The following is a 22,927-nucleotide window of genomic DNA, read 5'->3' on the forward strand; positions in this document are numbered from 1 at the left end:
ATGGTGCGGTTACAAACAGCGGGAATTTTATTTAAAAAAACAACCGTCACAACCGTTCACAGCGTTACAGGCGGGGAGGGGCGGGGGCGCGTTAAACAACCGGTTTTATTTTGGGGGAGGGGGGGAAGAAAGAATTCATCACGCTACCGTTGAACTTGGTTTTAATGTTTCTCCACAAACGGTGAAAAATACTAAAGTACAGACAAGGAGGACTCATAATGTTGTGGCCAACATTATAAATATGGAATTATAAATTTAAAACATTTTTTTTTCTGGTTTAAAAAATAAATCTGGTAGTAAATGCGGCTCTGAGGGGGCGGCGTTAGTAGGGCCGGTCTCGGCGATCCTGGCGGTGTTCGCCCCTGTGGGGCGGGATAGGGGTCAGTCGTGGGGTCCAGGAGCCCTCCCCAGGTCGGGGAGGATCCTTAACCCCCCACCCAGGCACCCTGCCACCCATTCACCCACCCCACCCAGTCCCCCATCCCACCCCCCACCATCCACCCCCCTGCCCCTCCACCCACCTGTCCCACCCCAGCCGCCCCCACCGTGTCCCCATCAGGGTCTCCCCCTCCCCAGTGTCCCCTCCCATCACTCCCTGCCCCTCCATCCATACTTGTCCATCTTTCCCGGCCCTCCGCGCCGTCCTCTGCCTCCTCCTCCCATCTGCTCCATGAGGGGTCCGGGGGGTCCCCCGGGGCCGCCTCCTCCTCCTCCTCTCCGGCCGCCTCCGCCGTAGCCGCCTCGGTCCATGCCCCGGCCACCTCGGAATCCGCCTCGGTCTCCGCCGCGGCCGCCCCGGAACATCCCTCCGGGCCCGCCTCGCTCCATCAGGCCCCCGCCGCGCCCGCCCCGCATCCCCCCGGGGCCGCCCCGGCCGCGGTCACCGCCTGCGGGAGGAGGAGAGAGCCGGGAGTGAGCCCAAGGGAGCACATCCCGCTCCCCTGCTCCCCACCACACCCAGCTCCGGCAGGAGCAGCAGGAGAAGGGCTGGGAGCCCCGAGGGCATTCGGGGTTCATTAAGGCCCTGGGGAGTCGGGGTGCTGCTGACAGCGCCCCAAATCCAGGAGGCACAGGAGAAATCCCAGTCTCCATGTCATGGCTCACGGAGGGATGAAGGCCTGGCAGCTCCTGGAGCTGGCCCAGCCATTCCCCAAGGAGCCTGAGGCCAGGCCTGGGGTGTCCTGCTGGGAAGTGGGGCTGTGAACCCCCCAAACGTACCTGGAGGAGGGAAGGGGGGCGGGAGGAACCCCTCCGGTTTGGGCGCCTTGCACTGGTTGCACTCTGTTCTCCAGGCAAAGTTCTGGTTTCCGCAGCCCCTGGGGACAAATTCCAGTTAGGCCAGAGTGGGACAGCATTCCAGCTGGGGTGACATTGGGAAGCAGGAGCAGGAGAGCACGTGGAGAGGGACACAAGGGCAGGACGTGGGGCATGGCTCCCGCAGTGGGTGGGGGTCTGGCTGCCCACAGCAGCTGTGCTTCACCCCCAGCCCCCAGGAGTGACCCCGTCCCTCCCTCTGTGCCAGCTGGAAGCTGCTTCCTGGGAAGGCCCAGCAGGAGATTTTGGGAAAGGCCCCGCTGCCCTGGCCAGCTGCTGGGATGCCCCCGTGGCACAGGCGTGGGGTACTCACGGGTTGGGGCACTGCCAGTCCCCGGCGCGGTGCTGGACGCTCCCTCCGGACGGGTTTCCCCGCGAGCCCCGCGGTCCTCTCGAGGAGAAGCCACCCCTGTCTCCACCTCTGCCCCCCATCCTGCCCATGGGGCCGCTGGGCCCGCTGGGGCCCCCTGGGCCACCGGGGCCCCCTGGACCTGCGGGAAGGAGCCCTGTTAGTGCTGGGGGCCTCGGGAAGGACGGGCAGCAGCGCGGGAGGGCTGCAGGTACCTCCACGGAGGGGTGGGGGCATTCCCCGCTGCTCCCGGGGGGGCATCCCGCCCCTCAGGCTGTTCATCGGGCCCTTCTTCCGTGCCAGGGTCACCTTCAGCTTGCTCCCCTGGAAATCCTTCCCTGCGAGGGACACAACGGCAGGAGCATCGGTGAATCCTCATTCACACACCGGCACCCGGGTGCTTCCCACACTTGGGAGCTTTTAGAATTCCACCCCACAAGGTCCCCCAGCACTCACCATCGAACCATTCCACGGCTGTTTTGGCAGTGGACGGGTCATCGTAGGACACGGTGGCATCGCCCTTGGGCTTGCCCGTTTCCTTGTCGATGTAGAGGTTTATCATGGGCTGCCCCGTCCTCTTGTTCATCTAAGGGACAGTGGAGTGTCACCCCAGTCCTGTCCCCCACAGCCCAGCGGGGATTTACTCTGTTCTGCCTTCCAGCAGCTCACTCCAGGGACTCCAGGACAGAAGAAAGGGACTCTAGCCCACCATGGATGGCACCAACTGCCCTGACACCCCAAAAATGAAGGGACAGGCCCTAAACAGCACTGCCAGGCCTCTCCCAGAGCCTGGACATGAGGGGCCAGAAGGATGTGAGCAATGGGCAGGGAGCAGGAGGAGGAAGAGGAGGAGGTGGGTGACCCTTTTCCCCCTGCCAGTGGGGGGTCACTGGTGTCCCCTCACCTTGACAACACCGCACTGTTTGAAGAAATCTGCCAGATCCTCCAGGGTCACATTGTCATTGAGTCCCTGCACATAGACTGCAGTGCTGTCTGAGTCCTCCTCCGGGTCCATAGGGGGGCCTAGGAGACAATTCCCGGGGTCAGAGGAAGGGCAGGGATACCCCAGGGCTGAGTTCTTTCCATCCCCTCACCCCCTCCACGGCTGCAGCTTTGCCCTCTGGGAGTGCCAGGAAAGCCAGGCCCAAGGGAGGGGACTGTCCCCTCCCTCACCTCCTGAGTGCCACGGCCACACAGAGCCCACACCCACCCACGTGGGAAGAACCCCCAGGTTATTTCAGGACACATCCCAGAGGAAAGATGAGGAAGACCTTGGTGACCCCTGGGCTCCCACACAAGGACATCCACCCCCCTTTTCCGATGCTGGAAGGCTGACGCAGAACTTCCAGACACGCCTGTGTGACAGGAAGGGACAAGCCACGGGTGAGGCTCTGGGGGGGCTGCAGGCTCCCTGGAAGAGCTCCAGAGCAGCCCCCAACCCCCCGAATTCCTGCAGAGAAGGGGGAGCATCTCCCAACCACGTGTGCTGGTTTTCCAGCTGTTTGGGAAGGAAGCAATGATGGGAACAGCCAGAAAGGCTGGAAGTGGCGGTGGGTGACACCGCGGTGGCCGCAGCCCTCGGAGCGAGGACACAAACGTCTCTTTCACAGCCTCGGGACAGAGTTTGGTGGGAATTACCTAAATCCAGGTCGGGTCCTTCCTCCATGTGTCCTGCCAGGCGGGAGAGAAGCACAGGGAAGGGTGTTAGTGGGGGCCCTGCGGGCTGGAGAACCGACACACACAACACTAGCTACGACCTGCGCCGCACAAGAGCAGCACTGCACCTTACTGGGCCATCAGGTGGCTCTTTTAGCACTTCTTCCAACCAAAAACCACTATTACACTGGTTTTAAGCATTTTTTCCAACCAATAACCACTATTACACTGTTTTTTTAGCAGCTTTCAAACCGTTAACCACTATTACACTGATTTTTTTAGCAGGTTTCAAACTGTTAACCACTATTAACGCTGATTTTTTAAAAGGTTTTACCAAGCCAATCAGTTTTTAAGTTCATTAATAAAAGTTACTTAATATATCTATATATATAAAAAAAAAAAAGAAAAAAGATTTATTACATCCAAACCATTTCTTTTCCCCAAAATTACAGGAGTGGTTGCTCAACTCTTCCACTGTGTCCGCATACCCCTGGGCATCGCCGGCAGTACCCATTACAGTCTGGTTGCATATTGTCATTTTTAAACCACTTAAACGAATAAAAAATTACACTTCGTGCTAAAAAAAAAAACTGACTGCAATTTTTTTTTTTTTTTTTAACACTATCCATTGTAATGCTCAAAAACTTACCACCAGGCTTATTGAAGCCACCTCGCTCTCCAGCGCTGCTGGGGGGATAAACGAAGAAATGAAGGCCTTTCCCTTTACAAAGCCAGCACCGCTCTGAGCCTCTGCGGCTCACAGGGGAGAAGGGCACTGGCTAAACATCTCCAAACATCTCTCTGTCTCTCTCTCATCTCGGCACTAGGCCTTTCTTCAGGGCAGCTCGCTCAAATTTTCTTTACATATAAAGCAACCTTGGTGTGGTTTGAGGCACCGCTTTGCCATCGGTGCCCTGGCGTTATTACTCGGGTATCATCAGTGCAATACTTGGCTGAGAAATTTGTTTGTAATCAAAGTGGTGTTTTTTGTTGGTGTTGTTGTTGAAGAGCAATTTGGGGGTGTTTCAGTGGTCAACTCCCTCCCCTCGGTGTGTCCACCAAGGTGCACCCTCAGCCTGTGGCAGCGCGGGCCCGCGGGTCCCTGACATTTAACAGCGTAAAAGGAGACAAACCACACGCGAGACCTACAACACAGTTCAGCTGACATCGCCCCTAAAACCCTCAAAATAAAGCCATACATTCAGGTCACTACTGAATTTAACAACTCTCTGGAGGGAGAACTTACAGAGTACAGCGGGGGCTCCAAGGCCTGGGGTGCAGCTTTGTGGACACACTCACTTTTGGGCAGGTGCCAATGCAAACAGGGCTGCAGCTTTCACCAAAAGCTTTGGCTGCAGCACTCACAGCTAAAACTGCTTTGGAGCGTGGTGGTGAAGTAGGAAAATGCCACCTTGAGAAAGGATTTGGGCTGTTTCTTGCTCTTTTTTTGGGTGAGCCAGCAAGCTGTTTGGAAGGAGCCGAGCAGAGGAGGGAGAGCACCGTGAATTTTTCTAGCAAGTATTGCACCTCTAATACTGGGAAAAAAAAAATCAATACAGAATTTCGAGCTGTTGCATGCAGCTTTGCCTCCTCTCGTTAAAGTACACACCATTTACGTAATGTCTCTCTTTTTAAACATAAGATTTTTACACTTTTTTTTTTTCTTTAATGTTACACAATTCTAAAGTAGTAGTATACCCTCCTCTGGTTTTATTACCAAACAACAAGTATGCAGTTACCAAAGTTACAGAAGGATTCCGTTTATACAATCAATACATTGGGTTAAAAATATTCTATGTATATTTTTCCTCTCCATATGGACACCGTGTCTAGTCCCACTTTTCATTATGCTGCCGGCTGAGTACTGAGTACGGGTACTTTTTAAGTATTGAGGTGTTTACAAGGCTCTCACTTTGTAACCTGTAGCATATAAATGCGACAAAGCATGTTAAAAAGTTTTCCATTTTCATAAAAATATCAAATCATCGAGGCAATGAAAAAGGGCATGTTAATAACATCGAGCTCCTTACCTGCTGGAGACACTGAAATCCATCACCACAGCATGCTAAGGTGGGCCGAGTTCCCCTACCTGCCCTGGGTGTCCCCTGAAGCCACCTGTGCTATGGACATCACAAACTCTACGTCCATAAGGCTGGGGCAGGGGGGGACCCTTTGTAAGGGTCTGGCCAGGTGGGAAATCGCTCGGGAGGCAAATTTGAGCTGGGATTAAGGTGTGAGATCAGAGACAGGTGACAAATCTTTGGCAATGAGAAGCTCGGAAGGGGCTAGAAATTTGAAGATGTGATGATAGACATTTCAGGTGTCTACATCTACTTTCATCGTTAAGAGATCAATACAGCACGGCTGAAATCTTTATGCAGATCCTTGGAACTCTGTTCCACCTGTGCCAATTCCAAGCTGGATGTGTTCCCACACAAACCAGCCCTTTCCATTCTTTCTTGGATTTCTCTGATAAAGATTTCATGCCACGTCAATGGGCTGCAGCAGAGCTATGCAGAATGGGGCCATCCACTGCCAAACCGGGGCTGTCACCGGGCTGTGCCACAAAAGAAGTGGCCTCTGGAGGGCAGCTGCCATTACAGCCCCCCTGCCAGCACCGGGGTGGGCACAGCGTGTCCTGTGCCACACCTGGGGACACTCTGCATAGCTCAGAGCAATGGGGTGAGGTGATGGAACACACACAAAGCTGTGAATTCTCTCTCAGAGAAGCCTTTGGGATTAGTTCTCCTCCCTCGCCTCTATCAGAGCGACCTCCACGGATGGGGACACACCTGAAGGCACAGGTGGCACCAAACCAGGTTGTGCCATCAGGTGAAATGGCCAAACTGATTCAGAGCACCTGAATGCTCCGAGGGGGAGCAGACCTGGGAGCCAGAGCACTTCTTTCTCTGTCCTCAGGCTCCTTCTCCACGTGGCACTCTGAGCTCGCAGGCTCCGTGGGAGGAGGCTGACAAGGCTCCTGCCCTGCCAAAATCCCCACTCCTGAGGCACAGGGAGCATCCCCTGGAGCTGGTGGGAGGTTTGTGTGTGTTCCACCCAGAGTTCACTGTTAAACCCCACAGAGGATTCCACCTCTGGGCGACCACGAAGGGAGCTGAAAGTGCCAGGGCCAGCATCACCCCCAATTTCCCCCTCCCTGGGGGCCCAACCAGCTGCAGGACAAACCAACCATCCTGCTCCTATTTCCCTTAGGATAATGTTTCCATGGATGACAAGCCATGCTGCTACACAGACATGTCCTCCATGGAAACACAGCTGGGAACGTCAACCTTTCAGTCCCTTCTTTTGCGTTTCAAATACCTATGGGTAAACCAGAATTAGAGAAAAGGAGAAAAGCTTTGCTCTTACCCCATTCCACCGCGTCCTCCTCCCCGCCCACCTCTGCTCATGCCTCCTCGCTCATATCCCCCTCGTCCCCTGCCCCGGCTATCGGGGCCGCTCAGACTCCGGCTCTCCCCGGGGCCGGAGAAGCCTCCGGATTCCTGCCCGTACATGTTCATGCTGCTGGGATGGTCCTGGCGGAACGAGCCTGGGGAAGGGTGCAAACAGGTCAGGGAGAGGCAGCCCCTTCTCCCGCCCTCAGCTCCAGCCACACTGCAGTTGTTCAGCTTGGGAATATCCCTCTGAGGGCGCTGATTTCAGCTGTTCCCCCAGCCAAGGCCACCCCTGCGCCGTGTCCCCAAGTGCCACATCCACGTGGCTGTTAAACCCCTCCAGGGATGGGGACTGCACCACTGCCCAGGGCCTGACCAACATGAAGAACTGTTCCCAACATCCACCCCGCCCCTTCCCTGGCCCAGCCTGAGGCTGCTCCCTCTCATCCTGTCCGGGTTCCCTGGGAGCAGAGCCCGACCCCCCTACTCCTGCTCTGAGCAGAGCCAGGTCCCCCCAAGCCTCCTGAGCCTCCTTTTCTCCAGGCTGAGCCCCCTCAACTCCTCCCCACAAATACTTTGTGCCTCTGTGCTCCCTTTCCCCTGAAGTGTGGAACCTTCCCTTTCCCCATCCCAACCCACCACTGCCTCCAGAGATGCCATTTTTCACCAGGAAAGGCCAAACCCCTGCTCCAGCCCCCTCTTCCTTCAACCCAACTCCAAGTTTTAGATCCAAACCAAGGCCAGGGCTCCTTCCCAGGCTGCCACTCACTCTGCTGGCCGTAGCTGCTGCTCTGCTGGCTGTACTGGCTGGGGGCCTGGCTGTAGGATCCCGTGGGAGGTGGGTAACTGGTGGGAGGTGGCTGCTGGCCATAGCTGCTCTGCTGGCCATAACTGGTCTGCTGGCCATAGGAGCTCTGCTGCCCGTAGCTGCTCTGCTGGGAGTAAGTGCTCTGATCGTAACTGCTTGGCTGTGTGGAGGAATAGCTGGAAGAGAAAAGCATGGGAAAGGTGGGATGGTGAGGCAATTCCCTGGCAGCGTGCATGGAATGGCTCATGCTGGAAGGCAATGCAATTAGAGGCTCTATTTAGTGCTGGAAATCACTTTAAAAGCTGAAGTCATCCTATGGAGGCCAGTCTTGAGGGCTGTGAAAGCAAAAACCACGTGGCCAATCCCAGTTTATTCACCTCTAGGAAAAGGAACAAGTGCCAGGGCAAAACTCAGTGGTAATGGAGGCCTGGATAAAAGAAGCTCCTCTCATGCAGCTGGGGCTTTGAGAATTTCAAAGTGTACGTTTTAGAAGTCACATTAAACACACCTCAAGGGAGAAGGGAGCTCCTGGGCAAGCTGTACGTGGAAGGAGGCAGCAAAAGCTCACTCTAGGAAAACTCTTAAAATTCTCAAGTATTAAAATTTCAAAAAAGGAGAAAATGTCTTAAACCCATTTGTCATCATTCTCCTTCTCAGACGTGCACATGCAGAGACACTTCCACACCCAGCCACAGCCTCCCCATGCCCACCACAACAACTACAGGAAGCACAGCTCCTCCTCCCAGGCCACCAAAGCTCCTTCTCCATAAAATCCCCCCGGAAAGGCCCTAACCCGAGCACTGCCAAGCATTACCTGGTTGGAGGGTAGGAGGGTGGAGCAGTGACAGGCTGCATGGGGTAGCTGGCAGGCACCTGGGGGTAGCTGTAGTTGCTCTGCCCGTAGCCCAGGCTGGGCTGGCTGTAGCCTGTCGTGCTGGACTGAGGCTGGCTGGTCTCTGCTGGTTTGCTGCCATCCTGGGGTCTGGGGAGAAATATGGAACAGCATTGGTGCCCAGCCCCACAGCTGGCAGCAGCAAAGGGCTCAGATCCTGCAGGACTGAGGCTTGTGAGCTCGTTTTTGGGGTAGCACTAAAGCTGGCCTTGATTGGTGACAGCCACCCTGGCAGCAGCCAATAAATAGGTATTAAACACAACTTTACACTCCAGGAAAGGCCCAGGCAGGGTCCTGAACAGAGAGCACCACAACTCCTGCTCATCCCAAAGCCACGGGGCTCACACTTGGGGGCTGAGTGGAGGATGTGGAATGCCAGCAAGGCTGCTCCTGCAGAGGCCTGGGGAAGCAGGAGCTGAAGCAGGCAGCAGGGCAGGCAGTGAAATGCCTCATTGTTTGGTTCAGAATCCAGCTCAGGCAGATATTGCTTCATACACGTTATCCCAATGATCCCACAGAGGAGGAAGGATGCAGGGCTTGGACTGGGTGACCTTTAAAGGTCCCCTCCAGCCCAAACCACTCACAATTGTGTATTTAGAATTAACTCTGAAGGCCTGAAATTTGAGAACCCTTTGCATGTGATTCACACATCCCTCTCTGTTTGCCCCAAAGTTTACAAGCCGTGTGAATGTGGCACTTGGGGAGAAGGTTGGTGGTGGCCTCCTTGATCTCAGGGGGCTTTTCTAACTCCAAGGATTCTATGAGTCTTTAATTTCTATTTGCTTCTCAGAGTGGAGTAAAAAGAGTGAAGCTGCTTTCGCTGTAGAAGCTGGGAAAAATTATACAGTGTCAGGATTCATCCAGCAAATTTACATCCCTTTGAAGTGTAACCTGCCAGAGCTGTGCCAGGCTCTGCCTTTCCTTCCCACAGTGCTTGCTACAGACACCAGGTAAGGGAATAAATCAGCTTTTACTCACTTCCAAACAAGTTTCCATTATGTATTCTAAACTCTTCATATCCTCTGAGCAAACAATTCCACTCAATAGCTGACAGGCAGTGCCCAGAGGGCTGAGATTTAAAGAGGAAATGTTTTGCAGCCTGTGCATCCACCCAGCATCCTGCCTGACCCCGGGACTGGGAGCAGGCAGGACGCAGCCCTCTGCTGCAGCCCAGAGCCCCGAGCCTGACGTGGCTCCTGGTCCTGCAGGAACGGCGCTGACCAGGGCTGGAGCACAGCACGGCCTCACACACTGCTCCCTGGCCGGGAGGAGGGGCTGCCACTGCCCCGCAGCTGGGGCAGCCAGGGGACATGGGGAGGGGGACGAGAGGAGGAGGAGAAGGGGAATGAGGAGGAGGAGAAAGAGGAGAAGGAGGAAGAGAAGGGGAATGAGGAGGAGAATGAGGAGAAGGAAGAAAAGAAAGAAGGGAAGGATGAAGAGAAGGGGAATGAAGAGGAGGAAAAAGAAGGAGTAACTAGAGATGAAGAAGGAAGAACAAGAGGAGGAGGAGGAGACAGAGGAAGAAGCAAAGAAGGAGGAGGAAGGAGAGAAGGAGGAGGAGGAAGAGGAGTCATGGGAGATGGAGAAGGAAGGGAAGGAGGAGTAGGAGTAAGAAGAGGATGAGAGGGAAAAAGAAGAGAAGGAGGAGGAAAAAGAAAAAAAGGAGGAGTGGGAGGAAGCAAAGGATAAGGAGGTGGGAGAGGAGAAGGATGAGGAGAAAAAGGGGTGAAGAACAAGAGCAGGAAAAGGAGCAGGAACAAGAGCAGAAGAAGGAGGAAGAAGAGAAGGAGGAGGAAGAAAAAAGGGGGAAGAGAAGGATAAGGAGGGGATGAAGGAGAAGGATGAGAAGAAGGAGGAAGAAGGGATGGAGAAGGAGAAGGAAGAAGAGACAGAGAAGAAGGAGAAAAAGAAGGAGAAGGAAGAAGAAGGAAGAGGAGGAGGATGGTGACATGGAGGAGGGGGAGCAAGATGAGGAAGGGGTGCAGAAAAAGGATGAGGAGGAAGAAGAGAAGGAAAAGGAGGAAGAAGAAAAGACAAAGGAGAAGGAGGAAAAGCAAGGAAAAGGAGAAGAAGGAAAAGAAGGAGAAGAAGGAAGAAGGAGAAAGAAGAAGAGAAGGAAGAGGAGGATGATGCCGATGAGGAGAATAAGGATGGTGCTGATGAGGAGGAGGAGAAGGATGGTGAGGAGAAGGATGAGGATGATGAGGATCGTGCCAATGAGGAGAAGGATGAGGATGGTGAGGGGGAGAAGGATGAGGAGGGGAAGGATGAGGATGGTGAGGAGGGGGAGGATGAGGCTGGTGTTGATGATGAGGAGGATGGTGAGGAAGAGAAGGATGACGAAGATGAGGATGGCACCGATGAGGAGGAGGAGGATAAGGATGGTGAGGAGAAGGATGAGGATGGTGCTGATGATGAGGAGGAGGACAGTGAGGAGGAGAAGGATGAGGAAGATGAGGCTGGTGAGGGCGGTACCTGGCGGGCGCGGCCGGCGCCGGCTGCTGCCCGTAGGCCGGGTAGGCGGGCTGGGTGCCGTAGGCGGCGGGCGCGGCGTACGAGCTCTGGCTGCTGGTGACCGTGGCCGTGCTGCTGTCGTAGGCGGCGCTGCCGTAGCCCTGCACGGGCTGGCTGTAGGCAGGGGGCGCGGCCGGGGCGCTGTAACCTGCAACACAGCACGCCTCAGCCCCCCTGCAGCCCCGCTGCAGCGTGGGCTGGCTGCAGGGGAGCTCCAGGCTGGCTCTCCGTGCCCCTGCCATGGCAGGGACACCTCCCACTGCCCCAGGGTGCCCCAAGCCCTGTCCAGCCTGGCCCCGGGCACTGCCGGGGCAGCCACGGCTGCTCTGTGTCACCTCCTCAGCTCCCCAGCATCCCATCGAGCCCTAAGCCATCCCCCCTATCCTGCCCCTCCACAACTTTGTCCAAGGCCCTCTCCAGCGTTCCCAAATATCTCAAGGATTTTTCCCAAATACCTCAGACTCTGGCCCTTGTGATGCTGCTAGGACTCATCACAGACACAGCTTTACCACCACAAAGCCACCCCAGACAACCCAAAAATCATCACCCTGCCCCTTTGCCTTCCTCACCCCCTACCCTGGGAAGCCTCAGCCTCCAGCCCCTCAGCATCCCAAAATCCCACTCCCAGGAGCTTTCTGGAAGGCACCCCTGGACCAGCACTCAGGATTGTTTACAGCAACCAGAGCTCAGGCAGGGCAAGCTGAGACATGGAGCATCTCCTCAACAAAGGCAGGGTAACAAACCCCCCTGAGCTCCAAAATAAAATAAATCCAACTGATTTAGCAAGTACAGTCCCATCCTTTTAGCTTTTCTGAGAAATAAAGGCACAAAACCTGGCCTGGGAAGTCTTTCAGAGGCATTTCTGAAGGCTTATTTTAAATCAGTAAAGCTGGAAACAAAAGAAAAGCACTTTCCATTTGCTTTCACATGAGAAAAAGGTCAAAAGAGACACACCAGGCAGCTCCTGATGTTTTATGTACCTTCCCTTTTCTGAGAATTTCAGTTCTGTTTAGGGAAAAAGCTGAGAGCTCACAGAGTTCCTTTTCAACAGTTTTACAATATCCAAGATCCCCAAACAGCTCCTGTATAATACAGTGGCATTTGCCTTGTCACAAAGGTGAACTGGCATTAACACACTGGGTTTGTGCTCCTTGTGCTCCTAAGAATCTTCCTAGCAAGTTTTCACATTAAGAGTATGAGATTTAGATGGAAAAACAGCAATAAAAATGTTGTTAAACATTAAAAAAAAAAAAGAGCAGCCAAAGGCTCTCATGGCTGGGATCAGTGCAGGCAACAGCTTCTCCATCACTTTTGATTTTTAATAAACACGGGAGGCTTGTGACACATTTCCTTTAGGCAAATTGGGCTGCAGCATTTAATTCCAGCTGCCTCATTTGCAAAGCAAACAGCACTTGCAGCAGCAGAACACGGTGTGCCCTCACACAGCACCATGGCACTGCCACTGCTGCCACCACACCAGGGCAGCAGGAAAGAGGAACAGCAGGAGGGCAGGCAGTTTGCACAGCAAATTCATCAAAAACACTCCCCAAGTTCAGCCTTGTGGTGACCCTCAGGAGTCTGGGGAAGCCACACGGCCAGCCTGGACCCTCTGCCCACTGCTCCCTCTTCCTGCCCTGGCCCCAACCCACTCCCATGCCAAGCTGGGAATGTAAACTGGACTCCCATTGGGAAATAACTTGTAGGAATCACCAGAAAATCAGTTTTAATGGTTATTATTCCTGTCTGTTGTTCTCTGAAAAGTGTTGCTGAGAAGGGTGAAGGGGATGATGCCCAGTGGGAGGATTTTTAAAGCCTTGGACAAATTTGAGCAGCCCAAACACTTAAATGTGAGGCTAGACAGCAATTCCACAGGGAGCACCAATCCCAGGAGTTAAATAAACCCTTATTTTCACTGGCCAAAGCCTGACCACACACTAAAAAAGGCTAAGTACAGCCTGCAGCCCCTGAGCTGCAGCCAGAGCCCTGCCCTGGGCTGCTCCCCTTGGATTTGGAGCCCCAGGGTGCTCCTCCCAGTGCTCTTACTGGGAGCAGAAAGCTTTGCTGGCTCTGCACAGGCAGCAGGATAAAAGGGAGGGGGAAAAAAAAAAAGAAAAAAAGAAAAAAAAAGTTGAATTTTAAAGCTTCAGCTCTAGATGGAGCATTTCCCTCGTGGAACAGTGTGCTCAGCAGGAAGGGTTTGTCCCAAAGGAAAGGCAGTGATTTCCCATCCCACTGGTCTCAATCACAAACCAAGCCCAGTTTAGACACTGTGGGAACCCTCAAGAGCTGTTCTTTCGAGGGTGGTGTTTCTATTACACCATTTCTCTCTCCTCCCCTCCCAGCTAGGAAGGTGAAAGTTGACAAAGCAGAAAAGGAAAAGGTGACAGAAGGAATAATAACCTGCTTGAAGTGCCTGAATTCCCCTCAAAAAAAACCCCTTACTGAAGGCTAGGAATTCTCCAGGAGTGGAGAAGCTTGCAGGATTTGACCCACAGAGAATATCAGCTGGAAAAGGCTGGATTCTGAGAGATTTCTTCTTTCCAGAGAGATTTCTTCAGGAAGAGAAGCCTCCTGCTTGGCTTGTGTCTATCCCAGCAGTGAGGGGCTGGAGAAGGGGGGCAGAGCTGACTCTCTCCAGGCTGTTCTGGGATATTTTGGGTTGTTATGGCAGCTGTGTGTTCATTAATTCCAAATCCTTTAGAAATTCCAACATCCATACCCCAAATTTCCCAGGTAAAGGGAAGCAGGGGCTGGCTGCTTTAGAGGGCAATTCCCATTTGCAAGAGATGCACACCTGGACACCAAAATGCTCTTTATTTATTTACTCCTGCAATTCCTGCTAACACCCTGCACTGATTAAGGAGTGCCAGGTCTGAGGGTGCCCAGTGATCCCTAACCTGAGGGAGCTGCTCCCAAATCCTCTTTTCTCTGGAACAAAGTGACTGAGTGCCTCCCAGACACCTTTTCCTGCAGCCCCAGGGAGGGAAGGAGGTGGTAACTCATTCCTGGAGCCTGGGCAAGGAAAAATCCATCCCTGCCATTCCCACCCATCCTGAGAGGCTGCATCCACACACACCTTGGATTTCCTTGACCTCAACAACACTTCACCTAAATCCCAGGCTGTTCAGGAAAAAAAAAAGCTTTAAGGAACTGCAATACAAAAAGCAGATTCACAGGAAAACAGGATTGGATCCAACTGGAAGAACTGCACGTGTCCCAGGGCATGACAATGTCTGGCCCAGGGGTTTATTGAGCATGAAAGGCAGGGAGGGAGGGAGAGAGAGGCTGCAGTCTCCTTTCCACAGCTCTGGCTCCTCAAGGAGAGGCAGGTGGAGGAAGGATAAATCCAGCCTGGCTCTGTGCCCGGAGCTGCCACAGCCCAGCTCTGTGGGCTGATAGGATCTCTTGCTTGACCACTTTCTAAGTTGGTGGTTTTTACATGGATAAAAAGAAAATGAAGCTTTTTTTTCATCTACCAAAAAAAAGTGCAGCTGTGCAGAAATAAAAAGCTTGATATTATTATTATTATTATTCCAGCAAATCTCCTCTTAAGGGAGAAGGAAAAACATGAACAGAGCAGTTTCCTGTGACCCCTGAGGGACTGGAGGCCACAGGAGACACAGGGACGTAAATATTTCTAAGAAAGGAATTTTGGAAGCGCACAAATCATTTTTTGCTGCCAACTTTTCTCTAGGTAGTCTCACATGAAAGGAAAAAGCCCTGTAGATAACCCCCAGTGACACTGGCTAATGGACATGGATCACACAAGCAGGAATTTTCCTGATCCACGTAAAGATGGTAAATATTTTCATTTTGGTTAATATTTTCTTTCCAGCTCCTCCCTGTGAAGAATTCCTCAATGGCCTCTGTAGCCAGATATCCCAGTGTCTGTCTGTCCTGGAATTCCCTTGCTTTGGGAAGTGTTTAATTCCAACTACAAAATGTTTATAATGTCTCTCCCAGGAATGTGCAGGACACGCACCCAAGGAATCACTGGGAGGAAAATCTGCTTCCTAAAACTCCTGAATATTCAGCCCAAACATACATTAAATAAACATGAATATACATGAATTAAACATTGTCTCAATAGTTTTAAACATTAAGACACTCGTCTGGAGGAAATTCCAGCTCCAAGAACACGTTGGGAGAGTTTATGGAGCATTAAGGAACAAGTATCTCTCTGGAAACCCAAAACCACCACGGGGCATGCAAAGGTGGAGGGCAGGATGCTGTTTATCCTCTAGGAAATGGGGCTGGAGTCACCTCCAATGTCTTGGTGGTCAGGATTTTATCCATGAAGATGGCATTTGGGAGTCTGGAGATGGCAAAGAGCACTGCAGCCCTGCCAAGCCCTGCTGTCACTGCCTGTGAGCTCTGACACCCGAGGGTTTTGGCACTAAAGCCAAGTGACACCTCAAGGGGTCCCCAAAGGGGACCTCAAGCTCTGACAGGATGAGACAGAATTTTCCATGCAAGAGTGAGCAGGACAGTCCAGCCTGGACTGGCCCCTTGCACTGTGGGAAGCAGAAGATGAGAAGGAGAAGGTCCAGGATCAGAACAGGCACATGTCACTGCCAGTGACAGGCCTGGCAGGGAAGGGAAGGGCTGGGGAGCAGCCAGGGACACTGCTCTCTTTGCTCTGAGCACAGCACGTCCTGCTGGGTCCCACAGCACCCAAATCCTGCCCTGAAAACTCAGCAGTGCATTTATTCCTGTTCATGCATGGCTGCCACAGCCCTGGAAGTGTCCAAGGCCAGGCTGGAAGGGGCTTGGAGCAACCTGGGACAGTGGAAGGTGTCCCTGCCCATGGCAAGGGTGGCCCTGGATGTGCTTTAAGGTCTCTCTCAGCCAAAGCCATTCCATAAAGGACCTGGAGCTACTGGAGCCAGTCCAGAGGAGGCCATGGAGGGCTGGAGCCAGGCTGGAGAGCTGGGGGTGCTCACCTGGAGAGGAGAAAGCTCCAGGGAGAGCTCAGAGCCCCTTGCAGGGCCTGAAGGGGCTCCAGGAGAGCTGGAGAGGGACTGGGGACAAGGGATGGAGGGACAGGACACAGGGAATGGCTTCCCACTGCCAGAGGGCAGGGCTGGATGGGATATTGGGAATTAGGAATTGTTCCCTGGGAGGGAATGGCCAGGGGGCAGGGCTGGGTGGGACAGTGGGCAGGAATTGTTCCCTGGCAGGGGATGGCCAGGGGGCAGGGCTGGGTGGGACAGTGGGCAGGAATTGTTCCCATGGGTCACCCACAGCTGTGGCTGCCGCACCCCCTGAAGTGTCCCAGTCTGCCCCGGGTTTGCAGCACCCTGTGGAAGGTGTCCCTGCCCATGGCCTCGGTGACACTAAGGGCTGTCCCAGGGCAAGCAGAGGTGCAGGCTGAGCAGCCCAGCAGGCTCTCACCTGTGGGGGGCTGCCCGTAGGAGGTGGCGTAGGCCGTCTGCCCGTACGTGGCCGTGGTCTGCGGCTGTGTGTAGCTGACGTCGGTGGGCTGCCCGTAGGTCCCGTAGCTCTGCTGCCCGTAGGTCTGCTCCAAAAGGACACAGATTCAATCCATGAGCACAAGTGACCCCCAGGAACTGCAGCTGCTGAGCACTCTCAAAGCCAAGGCTGCTGTGAAAGTTTAAGTGCCGCGGGGAATTCCGGGTCAGCTCTGCAAGGAGGTTATGGAGTGGTTTTTCCCTGCCAAGACTGAAGGGACAGGCTCTTGACATTGGCACCACACACCTCTGCTCTGTGGAAAGCAAACAGGAAAGCTCCCAGCTGCTCACAGCTACCACCAGCACCCACAGGCACCATCCCAGGCTTAACCTGGAACACGGGAATGGGAGCGCTCCGAGGGCGGAACTGCACGAAGGAAAAGTCACTTCAGTGTCAAACTGCTTTGGTGCTGGCTAAAAGAAACCTGAGGAAGGTTTCAATTCAATTATTTGGAGTATTTTTCATGCCCATCAGCCATTAATTTGAAAGATGGAAGTTGGTGCAGGCATGGAAGGATGGGATCCATGGAACACCCAAAGTATCCCGGTGGTGCTGCTCCCATTCCAGTGCCTGTGTGCTCAGTGAGGGATCAGCTCTCACCTCACCCATTCCCTGATTTTGTTTCCAAATCCAGCCTGAAAATCACTGAGGAGAGGAGAGGAGCAGCTGTGCCCAGCAGTGCCACCAGCTGCCCAAGCCATGCCCTACCAGCTCATGCTGCAGGCACCAGCAAGCTTCCAACAGCTCCTGGCTTAGGATAAAACTCTGGATACAGCTCGAGGAGTGACATGGAGACAGCTCTGACCTCCAGACTCTGAAAGAATTCAGATTTCTCTGGACCTTTTGGGACACTCAGCCTTCCTGAACTCAGGGCACAGGTCTGAACCAGGAGCAGGAAAGCCTTGAGCATATCCCTGTCCCTGGGAGTTCCCTCCACCAAGTGGCAGGGAACGCTGCAAACTTCCCATGGACACGAGCCTACAGCTGACATTAGCTGGTTAGGGGTTTAATTAGCTGGTTAGGTGTTTAATTAGCTGGTTAGGTGTTTAATTAGCTGGTTTTAGTTGCTGAGGCCTCCTGTTCCTACCCTTATCCTGCTCCCACCTTCACCTCACCTACAACTGGGAGCAGCTCTTCCAGTTGTTGTCTCCAAAGACTTTTATTTAAAATAAGCCACCATCACCTTCCTTTCAGCCCACACTGAGCCTGTCTTCCTCCTCTTGGGAAGGAAAATTAAGCCTACAGCACTTTTTGAGGACAAGAATTTACCTTTGGAAACATACTTGGAGTTTGCAGACAAATGTGGTTGTAGTAACTTGGATTCTAAAGGTTAAAAATAAGCATTAAGTTAATCTCTTAAAGACCATCATTACTTTGCAGTCCAGCCAACTGAGAGTATGTACAATTACACCAATAAAAACTCTGGGAAAAAGCAGATTCCCTCCTCCTCCTTTGTCCAATTCTGCCATTTCCCAACAGGCAATTCCCCCCCTTTTTCCCCAGTTTTTTTCTCTCCTACACCTCTGATTACAACACCCACCAACGCGGTGGTGTCAAACACACACCAAGAATTTGGCTTTTCTGGGATCAGGACTGAATAAATTAACAAAAAAAGGGTGACTGTTGAGGTTATTTCCACTTTTAAAAAGCACTTTGGGCTGGGGGAGAAGCTCCAAGACAACTTTTAACCACAGATTCTGACGCTGCCGCTCGGAGTTTCCAGTTTTGCTGGCAAACAGGTGACAGAGCAGGAATTCCAGCCCCTCCCCGTGCTTTACCTGGGTGGTCTGTGCATATCCTTGGGCTGGCTGAGGTGCATAGGCGCTGTAGCTGTGGAGTGAATGTAAAGACATTTATAATCTTGCCCCAAATCTGCATCACCAGACCAATTTTCATGCAGCCCGACGGTTTCTTGCTGAGATTCTATGGGAATACGAAGCTCCAGGAAAACCCTCAGGATTCCCAAACATACCTGAGTTAAGCCCAAGCCATAATTATGATCTACTTTCATTACATCTTTTTAAAACAGGGAGGATAAGCTACTTACCCCTGCTGAGCTGCAGCTTGGCTATAGGTACTGTAATCTAAAAGAAAAGGAGAAGAAAAAGAATAAAAACGTTGATAAAGGCTTAATAAAATTAAAGAGCCCGAGAGCACAGCAGCTGGAATTTCCTCCTGCAGCTCACTATAAACCACTGGAATTCCAGCTTCCCAAGGGTGGAAGGTAAATGCACATTTTCAGCCCTCCTTTTTGAGGGGAACAAAACCTCCCTTCCCCTCATTGTTCCTGCTGCTTGCAGCAGCCACTTTGATCTCAAATGACCCCGGTTCCATTTAACTGCCACCTTGGATGGATCCCAGGGGGCTGGCAGGGGGGATTGGGGCTGGAACAAAGGAAAAGCAGGGATTGGAGCCTTACAAACCCAGCACCCTGCTTTGAAAGGGCTGGGCTGGAAGGTTTCACCACCTTCACTCTTCCAAGGACACAAATGGATGGCTGGAAAGCCCCTTGTCCCCTGGAAGGGCTGGAGCTGGGGAGGTGGGAGTGATCCCCTCCCAGACCCTCAATCCATGGCAGCCCCTGGCTGGGAGGAGAACCAAACCCTGAAAACCCCAGCAGCAAAGCCTGTGCTGAACTGATTTGCTGGCAGGGATGGAAGATGAATCCACATGGCCATTAGGAGGCTGAATTTGAAGCGACTGCAGCTCCCAGTCCCTCACGGGCAGCAGCAGCTCCAGCTGCCACGCCAGGGTCTGCAGCAGGGATGGATTCAGCATTCCCAGCAGGCCTGGCCAGAGATGCCAGCCCTGCCAGGAGCACAGGCCTGGCATCAGGAAGGAACCCAGAAGCTGCAGGTGGAGGGCACAGCCAGGGGCTGGGCCAGTGGAGCTGCTCCCAGGCACCCCAGTGGGGAAGAGTTCCCACTGCTGCCACCACAGAAATCCAAGTTTCTCCCAGAATCATGGAATACCCCGAGGCGGGAGAGACCCACGTGGATCAAGTTCAACTCCTGCACTGCAGAATTTGAGGAAGCAAATTCTGCCTGGCTGTGATGCCATTGTCCCACTGTTCCCAAGGCCATGGGGCCCCAGGATCCCTCGGGAAGCACAGCTTCCACCCTGCTCCTCAGCCATCCCTGCCCAGCTCCAGCTGTGCTCCCAGCTTCTCCTGCTCCCTGTGCAGGAGCAGAGCCCCTGGATCCCTGCTGCAGGCAGGAACGGCCCGCTGTGATCCCAGCAGGAATTCCTGGCAGTTGTTCATCCCTCTGACCTTGCCCAGATCACCTCACACAGAGAAAGAAGACACTTGGAGCTCCCCAAAGCTTTCCCTGCTCCCAGGACACAAGGCACAAGTTGTTAAACTCCTCTGGCAGCATTCCCACTTCCCTCTCAGGTTGGCACGTGGGATATTGGAACATTTTCCTTGTTCAGTTCAGGGTTCTGCGTTTGGTTTTCTTTTTTTTTTCTTTCACTTTACACATGGTTCTGTTAAATCCTGAGTGCTAATTAATGCCTGGTCCCTCTCATCCAGCTTCCCTTTCCTACCACTCCACTCTTCCCTGCTCACCCTCCAGCCACCAAAACCTCATTTAATTCTCCATTTTCAGCCCATTTTGGCCTCCAGCTCCACACAGGGGTATCAATTAACCCCTCTCCTCACAGCCCTCCCCAGTCCCACCTAAACCCAACATTTCCCCCTCTGCAGGATTTCATTCCAGGTGTGGAATTTGCAGTTTGCCTGTGGTGATGCCTCTCTCTTAATTTGCTGGGATTTAGAGGAACATAGAACATTAATAAAAATAATATTATGGTTCATTTAGCTAAACCCATCTCCTGGCTTTTATTTCCAGGGGGAAATTAATCTTCATCCCTTTATTTCACAAAGCTCAGGAGCACACCAGAGGCTGAAAATAGCAGCTCCCAGGAGGAACAATTCCATGAATTAAGGGAAAACACAGCTGTGGTTTTAACTCCCGTCCTGACAATTCCATTGGCAGATGTTCCTTTACAGACTTTTCTTTTTCAAGCTCCCCAAGGTGCTGCTGGTGATATTCCCTCACACTCCATGGCCTGGGAGATTTTCCTTGCTGGAAAAAAGGAAAATCCTCCTTCTTTTAAGGAGTCACATCTTGGGCTGCTGGGCTTCAAGTACTTTAAAGGTGCACTGAGCTGGGGAGTCTCAGTTTCCAACTATTTGCATCCAGCTGGAGCCCTCGTGGAAAAACGTTTCATTCAGAAAAATCCGAAGCCATGGAGATGATGGAACACCTCAGTTCTCTATGGAGAAAAGCTGGGAGAGGAGAAGGCTCCAGGGAGAGCTCAGAGCCCCTTGCAGGGCCTGAAGGGGCTCCAGGAGAGCTGGAGAGGGACTGGGGACAAGGCATGGAGGGACAGGACACAGGGAATGGCTTCCACTGCCAGAGGGCAGGGATGGGTGGGAGATTGGGAATAAGGAATTCCAGGCTGGGAGCGCTGGAAGGGAGATCGCAGAGGATGCTCCACGCCGGGCAGTGCCCAGGGCCGGGCTGGGAGCACGCTGGGGCGGCGGGAGCTGTCCCTGCCCTGGGCTCGGCTTTCGGCTCCCTTCCACCCAAACCCCCCAGGACCCCAAACTCGCTCCCAGCCCGCCCGGCAGGGCCCGAGGCGCGGAGGGAGCCCCGGCTGGGCAATCCCGCGGGGCCGCGGCTCCGCCAGGCCGCGGCGGCTCCCGGGGCACTGAGGGGAAACACCCGCGGCCGCGGCGAGGCCCCGCCGGGGGACACGGCCCGACCCCCGCGGCCCCGGGCGCGGCGCTGCGGGCCGGCGGCGCCGTCCCAGCGCCCCTCCGGGCAGCCCGTGGCGGGGGCGGCGGCGCTGCCGGGGGTCCCGTCCCACCTCGCCCCCCGCCCGGGCCCGGCCCGCCCCGGCCCCGCTCACCCGTCGACGCCATTTTCTCGCCTTCCTCCTCCGCGCTGCCCGCCCGGCCCCGCCCCGCGCCGCGCATGCGCCGCCCGGCCCCGCCGCGCGCACCACCCCGCGGCCGGGGGGGGACGGCCGGGAGAACGCGGCCCGGGGGCCCGGCCCGCCCCGCTCCGCCGCCCGCCCGCCGGCGCTGCCGTCCGCGGGGAACCGGGGCGGCCCCGCGGGCAGCGGCCGCCGCTCCGCAGCGCGGGTCTGCCGCCTCGCCGGGCGCTTCCCCCCCCGCCAGGCGGCGGGATGGTACGGCCCACGGCCGTTAGGGACCGTCGCGCAAGAGGCGCTCGGGCCGCGAGGCGGAGCGGGAGCGCGGCGGGGCCGTGACGTCACGGGCGGCGTGCTGATGTCATTGCGGCGCAACGGGCGGCGCGGGGCCGCCGTGACGTCACGCACCCTGCCCGGCGGCACGCGGCCAGCCCTGGGTGTCACGCGGCCGCCTGACGGCGCCTCCTGGCACCTGAGGTCACCGGGTGTCACCTGCCAGCGGGTGACGCCATGGGCTGCATGTGACGTCACCAGGTATCACAGGTCACGTGCCAAGAAGCGGCACCGGTGGTTGGGGTCTCGCACTGTGCCTGGCATTGCACCCTGCCCACGTTGTGAGTGTGGTAGAGTGACGTCACTGTGTGACGTCACTGTGTGACATCACTGTGTGACGTCATCACATCCCATGAGGACACGGGAGGGGTGCGGGTACCGCGTGTCCTGTGCGGACCTGGGAGTGTCCCGGGCTGTGGTGGCACAGCGGGGTGTCCATGGGTGGCGTGACACTGGTGGCTGTCCAGGGGTGACAGTGCATGGATTGCTGTCACATGGCAGGTGGGTGTCCCATGGCGCGCCCATGTGTCCCTTGGTGTCCTTGAATGTCATCCCACTGCATCCCGACCCATCCCATCCCATGGATCCCACTGCATCCCAACCCATCCCATCCCATGGGTCCCATCCCATAGATCCCATCCCACAGATCCCAGTCCATCCCATGGATCCCATCCCATGGATCCTACTGCATCCCATAGATCCCATCCCATGGATCCTACTGCATCCCATAGATCCCATCCCACAGATCCCAGTCCATCCCATGGATCCCATCCCATGGATCCTACTGCATCCCATAGATCCCATCCCATCCCATGGATCCCATCCCATAGATCACATCCCATCCCAACCCATCCCATTCCATGGATCCCATCCCATCCCATCTCATTCCATGGATCCCACTGCATCCCATCCCATCCCATCCCATCCCATCCCATCCCATTTCATGGATCCCATCCCATAGATCCCATCCCATCCCATCCCATCCCATCCCATCCCATCCCATCCCATCCCATCCCATCCCATCCCATCCCATCCCATCCCATCCCATCCCATCCCATCCCATCCCATCCCATCCCATCCCATCCCATCCCATCCCATCCCATCCCATCCCATCCCATCCCATCCCATCCCATCCCATCCCATCCCATCCCATCCCATCCCATCCCATCCCATCCCATCCCATCCCATCCCATCCCATGGATCCCATCCCATCCCATCCCATAGATCCCATCCCATCCCACCCCATCCCATCC

General features: G+C 54.7%; 1 protein-coding gene across 5 annotated transcripts; it reads right to left on the bottom strand.

Annotated features, from left to right (window-relative positions):
- Positions 1 to 4: 4 nt before the first annotated feature.
- Positions 5 to 21,420, bottom strand: EWSR1 (EWS RNA binding protein 1). Of its 5 annotated transcripts, none has more exons than XM_064392446.1 (18): positions 21,318 to 21,418; positions 18,448 to 18,484; positions 18,179 to 18,230; positions 17,670 to 17,723; positions 16,323 to 16,446; positions 10,890 to 11,076; positions 8,337 to 8,504; positions 7,484 to 7,698; positions 6,689 to 6,869; positions 3,969 to 4,003; positions 3,302 to 3,334; positions 2,568 to 2,686; positions 2,120 to 2,249; positions 1,879 to 2,001; positions 1,628 to 1,805; positions 1,219 to 1,316; positions 614 to 887; positions 5 to 362 (listed from the first exon to the last, which is right to left on the bottom strand). In XM_064392446.1, exons 1-18 carry the CDS (start codon positions 21,382 to 21,384, stop codon positions 323 to 325), a joined length of 2,115 nt encoding a protein of 704 aa, XP_064248516.1. In that variant the 5' UTR covers positions 21,385 to 21,418; the 3' UTR covers positions 5 to 322. The 5 variants fall into 5 exon arrangements, with proteins under 5 accessions (XP_064248516.1, XP_064248515.1, XP_064248518.1 ...); XM_064392445.1 differs by having other exon boundaries at positions 3,969 to 4,006; XM_064392448.1 differs by lacking the exon at positions 17,670 to 17,723 and having other exon boundaries at positions 21,318 to 21,417.
- Positions 21,421 to 22,927: the final 1,507 nt, after the last annotated feature.

Source organism: Passer domesticus, chromosome 17 (assembly GCF_036417665.1).
Source record: "Passer domesticus isolate bPasDom1 chromosome 17, bPasDom1.hap1, whole genome shotgun sequence".
NCBI classification, from domain to species: Eukaryota; Metazoa; Chordata; class Aves; order Passeriformes; family Passeridae; genus Passer; species Passer domesticus.